This window comes from Danio rerio, chromosome 24 (assembly GCF_049306965.1).
Source record: "Danio rerio strain Tuebingen ecotype United States chromosome 24, GRCz12tu, whole genome shotgun sequence".
NCBI lineage: Eukaryota > Metazoa > Chordata > Actinopteri > Cypriniformes > Danionidae > Danio > Danio rerio.
The window spans coordinates 2475001-2491564 of NC_133199.1; the positions used below are offsets into that span (position 1 = coordinate 2475001).

Sequence of the window (16564 nt, forward strand, 5' to 3'; positions counted from 1 at the left end):
ACTACACACTAACAATTGTAGAAATCAAAAACACTGCAAGTGCTAGGACGGCATACATGTGTTTGTGTGCATAAAAAGGAAACCTTAATATCCCATGAGGATGTTTTGTGAATGGAAGTGATGCAACTGATGTTGGTGGATCCCATCCTACTTGTGTAATTTCAAAGTCCATCAGTCTTGTAAAATGCCAGCTAGTTTGGCTTTCCTATGACAAGGCAAGTTAATTCGGGTTGCTTTAAGTTAGCCCTAAAATCCATTTACAGTTGAAGTCAGATTTATTAGCCCCCCCCCCCCCCCCCCCCCCCCTTGAATTTTTTATTTTTTTTTTAAATATTTCCCAAATTATGTTTAACAGAGGAAGGAAATTTTCACAGTATGTCTGATAATATTTTTTCTTCAAGAGAAAAGCTGCATCCCAAATGGCACACTATACACTATGCACTCATGCACTATGTACTTATGCACTTACACACTCAACAGGATAGTATATGTATGTAGTGTCGTCCCAAATGGCACACTAATGTTTTTTTACTAAGCGGAAATTCAAACCGTTTCCCTGATGACGTTTGACGGTTGCCAAATCAGTGAAATAAACGACCGAATTATCAAATAATACCTGCCGTGAGTATAACCGCATTCACCATCGGGAGGCGCTATAATCACTCTCGTAAAAGAATTTTGCTTTCACCATCCAAAATAAATAAAGTTATCCAACATGTGCACCCGATAGCTCCGCCCCTTTCGCTATGTAAGCAAACCTGCGGTGGTTAATTGCGTGAAGTGTCCATCATTACACACTTCATTTCAGCAGCTGAATGAGTGCATCATCCAGGTAATTAAAGTGCACTTATTATTTTTAGAGTTTTCAGTGTGAACGCACTACTTACACTATTTACACTACAAAATGGCGTAGAATAGTGCATAAGAATGCGATTTGGGACGCAGCTAAAGTCTTATTTGTTTTTTTGGCTTGAAAAATATCTAGTAAAATATTATTTACTGTCATCATGGCAAAGATAAAATAATCAGTCATTAGAATAAGTTACTATTATGTGTACAAATGTGCTGAAAAAAATCTGCTCTCCGTAAAACAGAAATTGGGGGAAAAAATAAACAGGGGGTCTAATAAATCAGGGGGGGGCTAATAATTCTGACTTCAACTGTATATTAAACACTTTAATATTTAAGGTTAATTCAATAATTGAAGAATTGAAGTGATCTTCAAATCTAAAAACTGGACTGAAGCGGTTTTATTTTGCTAGAACGTCTATGTTAAGCTGCTTTAAACTATCCACACTGTAAAAGCGCTAGATAAATACAGAATTGAAGATCTTCAAAATACTTGATTGAAAAGCTTCTAACTACAGAATCACAATTGCGAGTTTAAAAGTTGACGTGTTACTCTGATTTTGCTGATTAAATCAAAAGTTCAGTAAAACAATACAAGAATGAAAAGCATCGATAATAACTGGAATACAACATTCTTGTGCACTCATTTCCTTTCATTAGACGAGATGAGCGGCTCCTCTGATAGGATGATTGCATGATGGGCGGGGCATTTTTGGAGAAAACTAGAAAAGCATTTTACGATTGGGATGTGGGACAAACTACTGCTAGGACTCGGAGAAGCAAAGAAGCAAAGTAGATGATGTTGGTGGGATTAAGAAGGGAAACCTGCATTAACAGTGTGTGGAAAGATACTTTTGGGCTCTGTTAACGTGCTTGTTGAGGAATTGCTTTAATAAATGTAAGATTATGGACAGTTTTGAAAATAAATAAATAAAAAAGGCCCGAATTTGCCATTAATAAGTATGCGGCAAGTAACATTTCCCTAGTATGCATCTTCATAGTTTCTAATAATATTAAATAATCTCACTTCAGAAGCAATTCTCACTATTAACTAATGGCTTATTACTTGTATATTAAGATATTGATTGCTTATTAATACATATTCTGCATGATCTTATTCTACATCCCTAATCCTTCAAGCAACCAATCATATCAAAGCATGGCTGTGTATTATTTCCTTTCCTTAGACAAGATGAGCGGCTCCTCTGATAGGATGTTTGCATGATGGGCGGGGCACTTTTGGAGGAAACTAATAAAACATTTTACGATTGGGATGTGGGACAAGCTACAACTATGAGTCTAAGAAGCAAAGACATTACAAAGTAGATGATGTTGGTGGGTTTAAGAAAAAAACCTGCATTGATAAGAGTATGGAAAGTGGGCGCTGTTGGTGATGCATTTGTTGAGGAGTTGCTTTAAATAGGAAACTAGAAAGCATTTTTACAAATGGGATGTGGAACAAAAACCACTGTTATGAGTCGAAGAAGCACAAAAAGGAAAGACAAAGCAAACTAGATGATGTTGGTGGGAATAAGGAGGAAAACCTGTATTGATAGAGAAGGGTGTGGAAAGATACTGTTGGGCTCTGTTGATGATTAGAGGTAGAAAGACAAGGGATTACACAACAGCAGGGCAGGTTTCGAGTTGTGCAAGGAATTGGGGTGGGGGTTTGGGGCGAGAGGGAGTTAGAGAGAGCTGTACTTGTCATGAGATTCTGACTCGCTTGCAGGGAGATAGTGGGGGTGGAGAGAGAGTTTGGGGGGGCTGCTGCTGTTACTACATCTGTTCCCACCCATCACTCTCACTATCCTGCGCGCACACACATACACACGATGGAAAGAGCTTCTTGCACATCCTTGTTAAAACAAGTCAAACAGAAGTCAAGTGTGGGAAAGCAGAGGTGATTCTGTGAGCAGAAAGCATGCTATGGATGTGTTTGCGTGTGGTTGCGTGTGTGTATGACCGTGTGCAAGCTGTATTTGTGTGTTAGTCAGAAGCACACAAGGGTGGAAAAGAGCGCTCACACGGTGCCAAACCGAGCGAGCAAGAATGCTTCTGCTGTTCTGTTTTTCGGTTCTCTCTCCATCTTGTTTAGTCTTCTGTCTGTGCCTCTCAGCTTTTCCCCTTTCAACATTATAAAACTTCTTTAGAAATTCATTCAAAGCATTCAAAAATGCTAAACAAATTTGCTATATTTATTGTACTTCTCCAAGATTTGTTGTATATATATATATTAAGAAACCACTATAGAGTCAATCTAGGCCCAATTCTACTTGCAAAATAAAAAAGTTTCGCGAACAAAAAAGAACTGCAAAGGGAAGATTAAGTTTTGAGAAATAAAAAAAGAATTTTGCAAACAAAAAAGAACTGCACATAAAAATGAAGCAGTGCAAAAAAACTAAAATATTTGCAAAAAAAAAAAATATATATATATATATATATATATATTGCAAATATTTCTAAATGTTTTGCATTATATATATATATATATATATATATATATATATATATATATATATATATATATATATATATATATATATATATACATACATACACATACATACATATGCAAAACATTTTTTATAGAATTGCCTTTACATAACCCATCCAGTCAATTGCAATGCTTATCTTGATTTGCTTTTTAGCCAACCGTGAGTTTGCAATGCTGTTTTCTCTTTGCACTTCGCGTTTCACTTTGTGGTCCTGATTTGACAAGAGGGCGGAGTCAAGGGCCCGGACCTGCCTCCATTTAAGCGACATCATCACTTGGAGACACAGTCTCACCGAGGTGGTCTTACACTCCAGTAGGTCTGGGCCTGCCGTAAAGGTCCAAGTTTCATCATAAAATTTGGTTTTGTAAAGACAATGCAATAAAAAATGTTTTGCAAAACATGTATAGTATTTTTTTTTTTTAAATACTATACATTAGTATAGTAAAAAAAGTTAGTTAAAAAAAGTTAGTTTTTTTCTTGCACTGCCTGATTTTTATTTGCAGTTCTTTTTTTTGTATTCAAATTTCAATTTTTATTTCTCAAAAATTCTTTTTTGCTTTGAAATTTCTGCAGATTTGCAATCTTTTATTCATTTTTTGCTCAACACTTTGTTTTGTTTTATTTTAAAAGTATATGTGGCCATAGATTGACTCTATAAATCCCTTTAATGCCTCTTTAACCAAGTAAAAGAGAACACTTTAAAGTTGAGTAAAAGGTTTAGAAAAATCACTTATATATTATAAGCTTTGATCTATTCCATGTTTTCAGAGCTTAAATATAGGAGAAAATGCTACGTCTTTAGCTTAAGTACTGATTTCCACTATTAACTAATGGCTTATTACCTATTATTAAGATATAGGCGGTTTATTAATATTTATAAAGTACATATTCCTGTCTAATTCTACATCCCTAATGTTATACCTAAACCAACTAGTATATTAATAACTACACTACCTGACAAAAGTCGCTTATCCAAGTTTTAGGAACAAATAATACTGTAACTTTTCTTCTGGTTGATCATTTGGTATCAGAAGTGGCTTATATGAAAGGCAAAGGCCTCTAGATGACGCTTATTTGACCAAAATAAAATCTAATCATGTCTTGATTTTGAATGATTTCATTAGGACAGTAAGGTCTGACTCTGCTTAGACAAAAGTCTTTTTAATGAACAGAAATAATGTCCAGTATAGAATATAAAGTCCTGCTGCAGTGGAGACAGAATGAATATTGTGTCTGACTCCATCATGAGCTTGGAGGACTGCATCCATACATCTCTGACTCTAATCACTGATTAATAAAGTCATCTGGAATGGCAAAGAAAGCGTTCTTGCAGTTTGGATGCCTCCACTGTCTTTCCTCAGACATGCTCAATAATGTTCATGTCTGGTGACTGGGCCAATCCTGGAGCATCTTGACCTTCTTTGCTTTTAGGAGCTTTGATGTGGAGGCTGAAGTATGAGAAGGAGCGCTATCCTGCTGGAGAATTGTCCCTCTCCTGTGGTTTGTAATGTAATGGGCAGCACAAATGTCTTGATACCTCAGGATGTTGATGTTGATCATCCACTCTGCAGATCTCTCCCCATACTAAATCTAACCCCAAACCATGATTTCTCCTTCACCAAACTTGACTGATTTCTATGAGAATCTTGGCTCCAAGCAGGTTCCAGTAGGTCTTCAGCAGTATTTGAGATGATTGGAATGCAGATCAACAGATCGGAAAAAATCTGCCACTTTTACAAATGATCCACTAGAAGTCAAGTTTTGTTGCTCTTACAACTGGGATCGACGACAAGACTTTTGTCAGGTAGGAGTTTACCTTTGCAAAAGTCAATGCTTTATTAATAGTGAGAAATGTACATTACAATGAAGTATGAGCTGAAAAACGTGTGCACATCCTGTATTACACACACACCCAGCCAATCAGCTCAAGCTAAAAGTCGGTAGGCTTGTCCTTGCCTCTACTTTGCCACAGGTCACATAGGATGCTGTAATATTAGAGAAGCATTCCTAATCTAAATTTACCTTAAAACTTGGGCTCGAGGCCAAAGCATCCATCTCTAATCATAGACTCAAGTTGGCAAAATACGATTTTGTCAAAAACCCTGCCATACCAGACCCTTTTTTTCTTCAGTAATTGGCTCCTGAGATGTAAATGACAAAGCTGGGATGGGTTGGGCAAGCAAAGGATTGATGTCAGACAATAGCTCCAAGCCAAACTGTCAAAAGTGACACATGCACTTCAAAAGCAGACTGTATGAAGCGGCTTTCACTGTTAGTAGACTCCTTCCAGGAGTCTTGAATGGCTTTTGTAAAGAGCGAAGATATAAATGTGGGAGACGGCTGAAAAAAAGGGGATGGTTTGCTTAAAAGAAAGCACTTTGTGGTTAAATTGAGAAGTAGTAGAGAGTTCTGCAATGAGGCGAGGGGTTGTGACAGCAGTAAATCCAGCAGCCATATGTTGGTAGTTTATTACAGCCCCCAGTGTCCGTCTTGACATCACATCGCTTGAAAGGAAACAGGAGAAACGCAGAGTCTCTCGTGTGAAATGAGTATTAGCTAACACGAATAAATGAGGCTGAGGAAGGAAGCTGCACTACTGCTTACAGGAAACCAACACTTGGTTTAACAGAAGAGATTCACGGTGGCTGTTATTCATCCTTTTTAGGGATAATTCATATGGAATTACAATGCATTCACCGGCCACTTTATTAGGTACACCTGGCCAACTGCTCGTTAATGCAAATTTATAATCAGCCAATCACGTGGCATTAACACAATACATTTAGGCATGTAGACATGGTCAAGACGATCTGCTGCAGTTCACACTGAACACCAGATTGGGGAAGAAAGGGGATTTAAGTGACTTCGAACGTGGCATGGTTGTTGGTGCCAGAAGGGCTGGTCTGAGTATTTCAGAAACTGCTGATCTACTGGGATTTTCATGCACAACCATCTCTAGGGATTAAAGAGAAAAAGTCTGTGAGCGCAAAATGCCTTGAAGGCAAAAGCGGGTCCAACCCAATACTAGTAAGGTGTACCTAATAAAGTGGCCGGCGAGTGTGTATCTCAATATTTTTCTGCTATTTATTGCGATAATTATATTAATGATGATTTAATTTATAAGCATCCACTGAGAGATGAAAAAACGTCTGTATCTATAGAGAAAAGTATTCATTTTATATATGTTTATATAAATGTTTTATACGTCTTGAAACATGTTCCTAGACGCCAGCTGAGCGCAACCATAATCAAAAAAATTGAAGAAGCTAAATCAAACATTTTAACATCATATAAATTCAGAAGAAGATGTGCTGAAGCAGGCTGGAAACAAGCTTTGCAGGACAGTGGGTCTCCAGGAGCAGAGATCAAGACCTCTTAAGAGAGTAAGACCTTCATGTATGTGTGGTTACACTCAGTACACAGCAGTGAGTTTAGTGAACTGATGACCTTCACGGCCAATCACAGTCATTTCTGTTGAGCACGTGAACACAAATGGCAAAGCTGTGATGTTTAATGGACGATTTAAAAATTTCAGGAACGATCGGAACCGAATTCCAGTATCATGACAACCCTAGTGCCCTTACCAGTGTACGGATTTGTGCACACAATCTACTAATGAATGACCTCTAGAGCTAGGGTGCAGATTGAGTCGGAGAAAAATACAACATTGACTCATTTCCTCACCAACAAACCTCTCGTTTCATTGTATGGCATCGTGTGCAGCTTGAACTTTTCCCGTTCGGTCTCTCTTACTCTCTAAGGGCAAAGATCAGGGTATCAGTACAGCACCATGTTTACAGAGACCAAGAGGAAGGGGGCTGCTTTGGGGCTAAACTAGGACAAAGTGGAAGCAATATTACTAGTACTCCCTCTTTTACTCATGTAAATCACATTCATTGGAAAGTCATTGACCCAAGACTTGACGGTTGACTATTACACAAGCACTTTCCCTCTGATCTTTATGTAAAAGGCCTATTGAAGTAGGTTTATGCTTCAGGCAAAACACAATAGGACTTTATAAACCTCGTCACAAGTCAAAAGAAATGTCCTGAAGCACAATTATCTCCTTATCAACATGTGTGGTGTCACCGAACACTAGGAAAATGACTGCAATCAGGAAATTGCTGAAACCTGATGGTGAGTTTCCCTGACTATTAAAAGCTGTGATGAAGCTCTTAATTTGAGATCTTCCCTGTGTAAGATTGCATGAACTGGGAACTCGTATTAAGTCTCATGTATATTTGAGTAAAACAGCAATTGATGAGTAAACAATCACTGACGGATGTCTATTAAATGATGATGCAGTTAGAATTCATGGTGATTTAAGTTACTTGTTAGGGATGAAACATTTAAATCCCAGTCAGATGCAATAAAATGGCCTAACCATGCACTTTTTCAAATTTACACACATGCAGAACCACTGAGTCTCTAGTAGGGTTGTCACGATACTGGAATTTGGAACCCATCAGTACTGAAATTTTAATAATGTCCATATCCCGCTAACATTTGAGCGATGTCAGGTGAATTCTTAAACAGCTTATAGACAAATCAGCTGATGGACGTGACTTTGAAACGCTCCAGTGTCCCCTATAACTGAACTGATGACCTTTACCGCCAATCACAGTCATTTCTGTTGAGCATGTGAACACAATGGCCAATCAGCTCTGTTCAACAGTGTTCAAATGTTAGCAGGAAGTGGACATTCTTAATTTTAGTATCTATTGGTACCAAACTCCAGTATCGTGACAACCCTACCATGCAGTTAGATGAAATCATGGTTATTTAATGGCCCATTTCCAATGAGTGGTACGGTACGCTTAAATGGCCGTTTCCACTGCCCAAAGGGCCAAAAAAGCAAACCGTACCGTACTATTTGTTGGGTACCCTATTCAAAGCAAAATAAAAGAGTACCAAAAGGCGGTGACACACAGCTAAATGCTTTTGGTTAACATGGATAAATCACTAGCAAGTGCACAAGCTAGAAGAATGAAAACTTCATATTTAAATACACAACTGAGACATTACGCTGTAATAATATACGCATATAACGATGAGCCATGGTCGACCTGAGCTTACACAAACCTTGTCGTCGTCTTGAGTAGCAACAAAGCCAAGAAGAGCAGAATCTACCCTGTGCACCGGTGTTGTTTACAAGGCCGTCTAAAGCGCGAGCGGTTTCTCTCTCACCTGAACAAGCCGCGCATTTATATAGGAAATAACGAACTTCTTGAGCTGATGATAATAACATGCACATGATTATTAAAGAGCTTACATTCTTTCAGAAACAGACAAACGCAAGAGTGACATACAGAAAAACAAAGAAGAAGCCGGAAAAAACAAAGGAGCAAATGATTCTTTCAGCAACCTAAAACATGAGTAGGCCCACACGGAATCTGCGCACGCAGAATTCCGCTGACTTTCCTCAGATTATCCGCAGAATCCTGCAGATTTTTAGCCCATTATTAATTTTGTTTATTAACTTGAGTATATGTGTTAATCTGATTTTATACAGTTTGTATTCAGTAATTTATTACTTTTTAATATATTAAGGTTTTAGTTATGATTAAATAATTTAGCAGAAATAATTTAATAATTTAATTATCCCTAAATAATTTAGCAGAAATCCGCTGATTTTTACCAACATTCTCCGCAGAAATAGCAAAAACCGTCCGCAGATTCTGTCTGGGCCATAACATGAGCAAACTGCCATGTTTAACTATTATCATCACCTTCTGGACTATTAAGAACAGGGAATGATGGAATGACTCTCTAACAGAGCTTACATGTGCTGGTGAAGATTACAGACACAGATGAGAGGTTTGCTCTGACTGTGGGCTATATGTTGGTGTTGTTTTTGAACCCAAATAAGGACTAAATGTCTGCTGTGTGTAGCTTTTCTGTAATAAATATCATATCAGAGACTGTAAGGGTCTGTATGTGTTCATATAAGTTGCATTTATTTATTTATTTATTTATTTTAAAGAATCGCACTGTCATTGATCAGCAGTTATAATCAAATCATGTTCATAGAAGGTTAGTAATGAACATTTATACACAAGTTTTTATGTGTATAAAGCATCTGTTTAGTGAGAAGTGCTTCTCATATGAACCTGAACAGCTTAACTGTAGACATTTCCTCGAGCGAGAATGACATCGACTCACACTTTCTGTCAAAGACCACGCCCACCAAAAGGGCACCATTGGTCTCATTCGACAGTGGAAACACAAGCCAGCTAAAGGTGACCCATGCATTGGGCCAGACGGAATCTGTGGACTATTTCTGCGGAGAATAGAGTATCATAACTAAAATCTTAATATGTAAAATACAAAATAATATCTTTTCAACTTTAATTCATTGCTTAAAATGCGAATCCAATTAGATTCACTTTATTTGGTGAACAAAGCAAGTCTGTCATATAACATATCTACTAAAAGACAGAAAATATTACTGTACAAACGGCATTGTACATAAATCAGATGAGCATTTTCATATTAGTCTATAATATTACTGTAATTAATTTAAAAACTGACACACATTTACTCAAGTAAATAAACAGAATTAATGATGGGCTAAAAATCTGCAGAATTCTGCGAGCGCAGATTCTGTGTGGGCCTCCCCATAGCATACCATACCAGAGCACTCAGTGGAAATGGGCCAAAAGATACTTGTCAGGGATAAAAATTTTAAATCCAAGCCAGATACAATTAAAAAAACCTAAGATAAAAAAGGTTGCACTTTGTCAAATTCATTCATGTCTCTATATATATGTTATATCATCACTAATCGTTTCAAATATAGTGTGAGAAAAACAGAGCTCGTATTGAATACTTCCTCTATAAAATCAGTTCAATGCCCCAAGAGCAGAACAGAAACAGACATGGTAAGCAAAAAAGAAATCCAGCAACCTCACACTAGCATACTGTAAAGACCTACCAACAAGCATCAGAATTCTCCATCAATGTTTTCATTCCATCTAGTCTGACTTGTTTTTTGGTTCAGCGTTGTAACACTCAGCTTTTTTTCCACCAGCATACTTAATGAAAGATTCACCACAAGCTAATCTTTTAGTGCCACTGTTGTTTACGGTGAGATCTCGGTATCTCCTTCATCTCTAGACCTGCAGCCTCTCAAACAGGTTTCGGAGGATGACAGACTGCCTCACCTTGCGTAAAAGCCTCAGGCCGAACCATCGTACAACCACCAACTCAACATCCAAATTAAACAATGACATGAATGTTTCACAGGGAAGCAAAGTCCGCTTCTGTCTGGTCAATTTGAATGCACTTCCAGCTTCTATCTCAGTGGCATCTAATAGATTTAATCACTCCTGCTCTGTCTGTATGTGATAGATTGTTTGGTCCTGTTGCGTGACTTTCAACAGATGCGCCGCAAGTCTGAGCATGGGGGACTGCAGGCGCTCCAAAGCCTAGCTTGAGCAACAGGCCGTGACTCATAGGAGAGCAAAGAGTGAGATGGAATCAGAAAACTAAACACGCTCCTGTGAACAGACCTCAGTTTGAGCACATCACCTCACTGCGTTAGTCATGCTAATAAGCACTTCAGCTCTTTTCAAATGTTTCCCAAGTGATGTTTAAGAGAGCAAGGAATATTTCACAGTATTTCCTATAATATTTTCTCTTCTGATGAAAGTCTAATTTGTTTTATTTCAGCTAAAATAAAAGCAATTAAAATCATTTTAAGGTCAATATTATTAGCCCCCTTAAGCAATATTTGTTTTGCATTGTCTACAGAACAAACCACTGTTATACAATGACTTGCCTAATTACCCTAACTTTACCCTAATTAACCTAGTTAACCCTTTAAATGTCTCTCTAAGCTGAATACTAGTATCTTAATAAAGAATATCTAGTCTAATAGCATGTGCTGTCATCATGGCAAAGATTAAATAAATAATTTATTAGAAATGAGTTAATAAAACTATTATGTTTACAAACATACTGAAAAAACCTTCTTCCCATTAAACTGAAATTAAGGAAAAATATAAATATACTGGGGGCTGATCAATTGGACTTCAACTGATTATATTTCATTCTTATTATTTTAAGTGTGTGTAAAAGAGTGTGTGTTTTTGCGAGCATCATACTTTCACCTAGATAACACAGCTGTTTTAGAGGAGAGAATGTTGACCTTTGACCTCGCTACCTGAGAACACTTCAGACCCAGCCGTGGAAAATACAGCTAACAGCTCTCATTCAGACTGGATGAACTGTTAGATCAGAAACTTTCAACAATCTTTATGTTTGCTGGCGTTTACACCATTGTTCTTACATTTATTATTAAAGGGATCGCTCATCCAAAATATTCACCATTTACTGCTGCAGTTTCTTTTTTCGGTTCAACACAAAACGTATACATAATGTAGAATGTTGGAGACTGGTAGCCTTTAGCATCCTTAGTTGGAAAACAAACTAAGGAAGTCAATAGCTGTAATGTTCTTTAAAATGGCGGTGGCTCAGTAGTTAGCACTGTCGCCTCACAGCAAGTGTGGCGTGGGTTTCTTCTGGGTGCTCCGGTTTCCCCCACAGTCCAAACAACTGCACTATTGGGAAATTAGGGTAAACTAGATCGGCCATAGATTGTGTGAGTGTATATATGTGAGTGTGTATGGGTGTCTCCCAGTACTGGTTTGCAGCTGGAAGGATATATACACACACACACACACACACACACACACACACACATACATACACACATACACACACACCATACACCATACAAACACACTCAAACAAGATTACATACACACAAACACACCCAAATGCACAAACAAACACACACACACACACACACACACACACACACACACACACACACACACACACACACACACACACACACACACACACACACACACAAAAAAAATACACATACAAGCAAACAAACAAACAAACAAACAAACAAACAAACAAACATGTAGACATAACGCACACAAATGCACAAACCAAACACAAACAAACAAATACACACAAAATCACACAAACACACAAATGCAATCAAAACACACACACACACACAAACAAACAAAACACACAAACAAATACACATGCACACTCTCCCGCAAATACACACCACAAAAAAACACACACAAACACACACACACAAACACACACACACACACACCCACACACACAACCAAGCAAGCAAAAACACACATGCACACACACACGCACGCACGCACGCACACACACACACACACACACACACGTATAAAATAAATTACCATTACTTGATACTGATCAATACTAATTAACATTAATCTTAAGACTTTAATATTTTTGTAACACTTTACAATAAAATTAATAAACATTTACAGTACTTACTTTTGATTAATGTGACCTTTGAAACTAATGTACTAATACATACTTTTTTGCTGACTAAGCTTCTTAATTCACAACACTAATATTAATTACTACACTCTTGGACCTTTTTACCCTATTTTAATCACACTGTACATGTATATTTCTTCTTAGTTTTTCACTTCACATAAGGGCATTTCTGTTATTATTTGCCAAACCAACAAACAAATCTATTAGTGTCCAAAGTCGGTCCTGGAGGGCCGGTGTCCTGCGGATTTTAGCTTCAACTTGCCTCAACACACCTGCATGGATGTTTCTAGAAAGCCTAGTAAGAGCTTGATTAGCTAGCCCAGGTGAGTCTGATTGGGGTTGGAACTAATCTTTGCAGGACACCGGCCCTCCAGGACCGAGAGTGGACACCCCTGGAATTAACAACTCAAAGATCCAATGCCTATTAAAGGGACACTTTATATGCTCATTACACAGAAACTCGAGTTATATTTGACCAATTTGACTCAATTCAACCGATCTCTTGAGTCTGGCAGGAGCGCTTTTAGCTAAGCATCAATCGTTGCATCAGATTAGACCATCAGCATCTTGCTCAAAAAATTCCCAAAACATTTCTATAATTTTCCTATTGAAAACTTGACTACTACATTCTTGGATCTTTTTTAATCCTATTTTATCACACTGTAAATGTATATTTCTTCATATTTCCTCTTATTTATTCACTTTACATAAGGGTATTTCTGTTAATATTTAATAAACCAACAAACAAATCTATTAGTAAACGTTGAAAGTGACATTCATATAAATAAACCGACAATGAACAATACTTCTACAGTGTTTATGTCAATTAATGTTACCAAACGAGATCCTTATTATAATATATGTTACCAAAATGTGGTCGTCTTTTTTTACCTTAAACATTGCACGACTTCTTTCTATTAACAGTCTTCAAATCTACCTGTTTTAAGACTGAAGTTTGTCTTGTCTTTGTCTGGTATTTTGTCTTTACATCTACTGGCATTCTTTTCCCTCAGTGCACAAATCACAAATACATTTCTCAGATTCCTTCCTTCATCTTGATGCAAAGTCATCTCTTGTTTTCAGCACAAAACAAGACAGCGCATCAGCTTCATGCAGAGGAGGTTAGCATGAATATATCAAGTGTATGTGACGTCTGATGAGCTCAAAGCAACAAAGAAGTTCAAGCTCAAAGATTTCCGTGCTTTTATAAAGCAACACAATAAACAGTATCTTGACAAATCAGTTTAGTTTAGCTAACTCAAAGATCCAATCCCATTTAAAGGGACACGTTATAGGCTTATTTTACAACAACACTAGAGTTAAACAGTTACGCAGTTTACCAAGTTGATTCATTTAGGCAATCTCTAGGTCTGGCAGGAGCGCTATTAGCTTAGCTTAGCATCAATCATTGAATCAGATTAGACCATTAGCATCTTGCTTAAAAATGATCAAAATATAATTTTCCTATGTAAAGCTTCACTTCTGTAGTTACATCGTGTAGTAAGACCGCTATTTTCTAGGCTGATACTAACAGAAACTATCGGCTAATTTCCGTCAACATAACCAACATTATGCCAAGCTGGCACTACTTTATACACGGTGTATGGAGTGAAACCTTATAGATTGAAAATATACACTCTTGGGCCACTTTATTAGGTACACCTGTCCAACTGCTCATTAATGCAAATTTCTAATCAACCAATCACATGGCAGCAACTCAATGCATTTAGGCATGTAGACATGGTAAAGAGGATCTGCTGCAGTTCACACTGAGCATCAGAATGGGGAAGAAAGGGGATTTTTAATTCACTTGGAATGTGGCATGGTGGTCACGCCAGACGGGCTGGCCTGAGTATTTCAGAAACTGCTGATCTACTGGGATTTTCATGCACAACCATCTCTAGAATGGTCTGAAATAGAGAAAATATCCAGTCAGCGGCAGTTCTGTAAGTGCAAATGCCTTGTTGATGCCAGAGGTCAGAGGAGAATGGCCAGACTGGTTCCAGCTGATAGAAAGGCAACAGTAACTCAAATAAGCACTCGTTACAACCGAGGTCTGCAGAAGAGCATCTCTGAACACACAACACGTCCAACCTTGAGGCGGATGGGCTACAGCAGCAGAAGAGCACACCGGGTGCCGCTCCTGTCAGCTAAGAACAGGAAACTGAGGCTACAATTCACACAGGCTCACCAAAACTGGACAATAGAAGATTGGAGAAACGTTGCCTGCTCTGATGAGTCTCCATTTCTGCTGACACATTCAGATGGTCAGGTCAGAATTTGGTGTCAACAACATGAAAGCATGGATTTATCTGGCTTTGTATTGATGGTTCAGGCTGGAGGTGGTGGTGTAATGGTGTGGGGGAGATTTTCTGCACACTTTGGGCCCATTAGTACCAATTGATCATCGTGTCAACACCACAGCCTACCTGAGTATTGTTGTTGACCATGTCCATCCCTTTATGACCACAGTGTCTCCATCTTCTGATGGCTACTTCCAGCAGGATAATGCTCCATGTCATAAAGCATGAATCATCACTGTACTCAAATGGCCTCCACAGTCACCAGACCTTAATCCAATAGAGCACCTTTGGGATGTGGTGGAATTGGCATCATGGATGTGCAGCCGACAAATCTGCAGCATCTGTGTGATGCTATCATGTCAATATGGAGCAAAATCTCTGAGGAATATTTCCAGTAGTTTGTTAAATCTATGCCATGAAGGATTAAGGCAGTTCTGAGGCAAAAGGGGGTCCAACCTGGTACAAGTAAGGTGTACCTAATAAAGTGGCCAATAAGTATAGTTCCTGGCTATATAGACCTAAAAAAAAGCTTCTTTTAATTTTGCATCAGTATTTGTACATGGTGTAACTACAGAAGAGTCGAGCTTTAAAATAGGAAAATTATAAAAACTCATTTCAGCAAGATGCTAACGGTCTAATCCGATTCAATGATCTATGCTAAGCTAGGTTAAGCTAAAAGTGCCCCCACCGCTGGTTAAATGCATTAATATGATGAACAGTTTAACTCTAGTTTTATGAAAACCTTGTGAAATAGTTTAGGAAAACAAGTAGAGTGTTCCTTTAAGCTGCATGTGTGTCAAGCTTCATGCACACTGCAAAAGAGGCAAAAATGGCCAGGTTTTATGAACGACAGAGCAGAGAAAGAATGCAAAACTGAGGATAGCTGTGGCTGTAAACCAGCAAAGACGAACAGACATGTAAGATGAAAGGATGAAGAAAAAGAGAAGCCATAAAATTGAGTTCAGGCTAAACGTATGGCTCGATAAGCAGGCCGGTTCGTCCATGCTGCATGTGCAAACAGTGAGGATGCAATAGGGTCGTGCTCACGCGGACAGGCAGCCTCGGCTTGGACCGGACGGTGAGGTATATTTACCGAGGTTGCTTTACTCTGCTGCCGTTCGGTGTTGGAAGAAGCACCTCAAGTGTCAGCAACCACTGCTCACACTGCAGGGAGACCACAAAGAGCAGTTTAATCATATGCATGCCTATCAACACACTCTAACACAGCTTCTTTCGGGGGAAGAGGCACAGACTTTTGACCTTGAAATCTGTTATAAAGCAATAAAAATGTTGCAAAACTCTCCGTGTTGAATCATATCCCTATGAAGCGAGAGACAATCTCAAATCTCAGTGGCTGGAGTTTGACCTGCAGTAATGATACAGTTTAACTCGCATCAATCTCAGAGTGCTCCAATTCAAGCCAAGAGTTAGGATAAAAAACAAAACAAAACAAAACTCACAATCCCCTTGAATATTTATAATGAAATATATGATGATTACCAGTTAATGTGCAGCAGAAATGAGTCCATCACTTATACGGTATCAACTGATTCCCAAGCAAGAGTTTAC

At 38.2% G+C, this 16564-nt stretch overlaps 1 protein-coding gene across 4 annotated transcripts in view; it reads right to left on the reverse strand.

Annotated features, from left to right (window-relative positions):
- rreb1a (ras responsive element binding protein 1a) overlaps positions 1–16564 on the reverse strand; it is a 103734-nt gene that overhangs the window by 38822 nt on the left and 48348 nt on the right. For 2 of the 4 annotated variants that reach the window (XM_005162477.6, XM_073941367.1), the window contains exon 2: positions 16089–16159. The exons of 1 other annotated variant lie outside the window; for it this stretch is intronic. Coding sequence is in view for 1 of the 3 variants with exons in the window: in XM_073941366.1 (XP_073797467.1) it covers positions 10279–10288 (10 nt within the window). In the remaining 2 variants the exon portion in view is untranslated. Of the gene's footprint in view, positions 1–10278; positions 10397–16088; positions 16160–16564 lie in introns of those variants that run through there. One more of the 4 variants, XM_073941366.1, reaches the window with a different exon arrangement.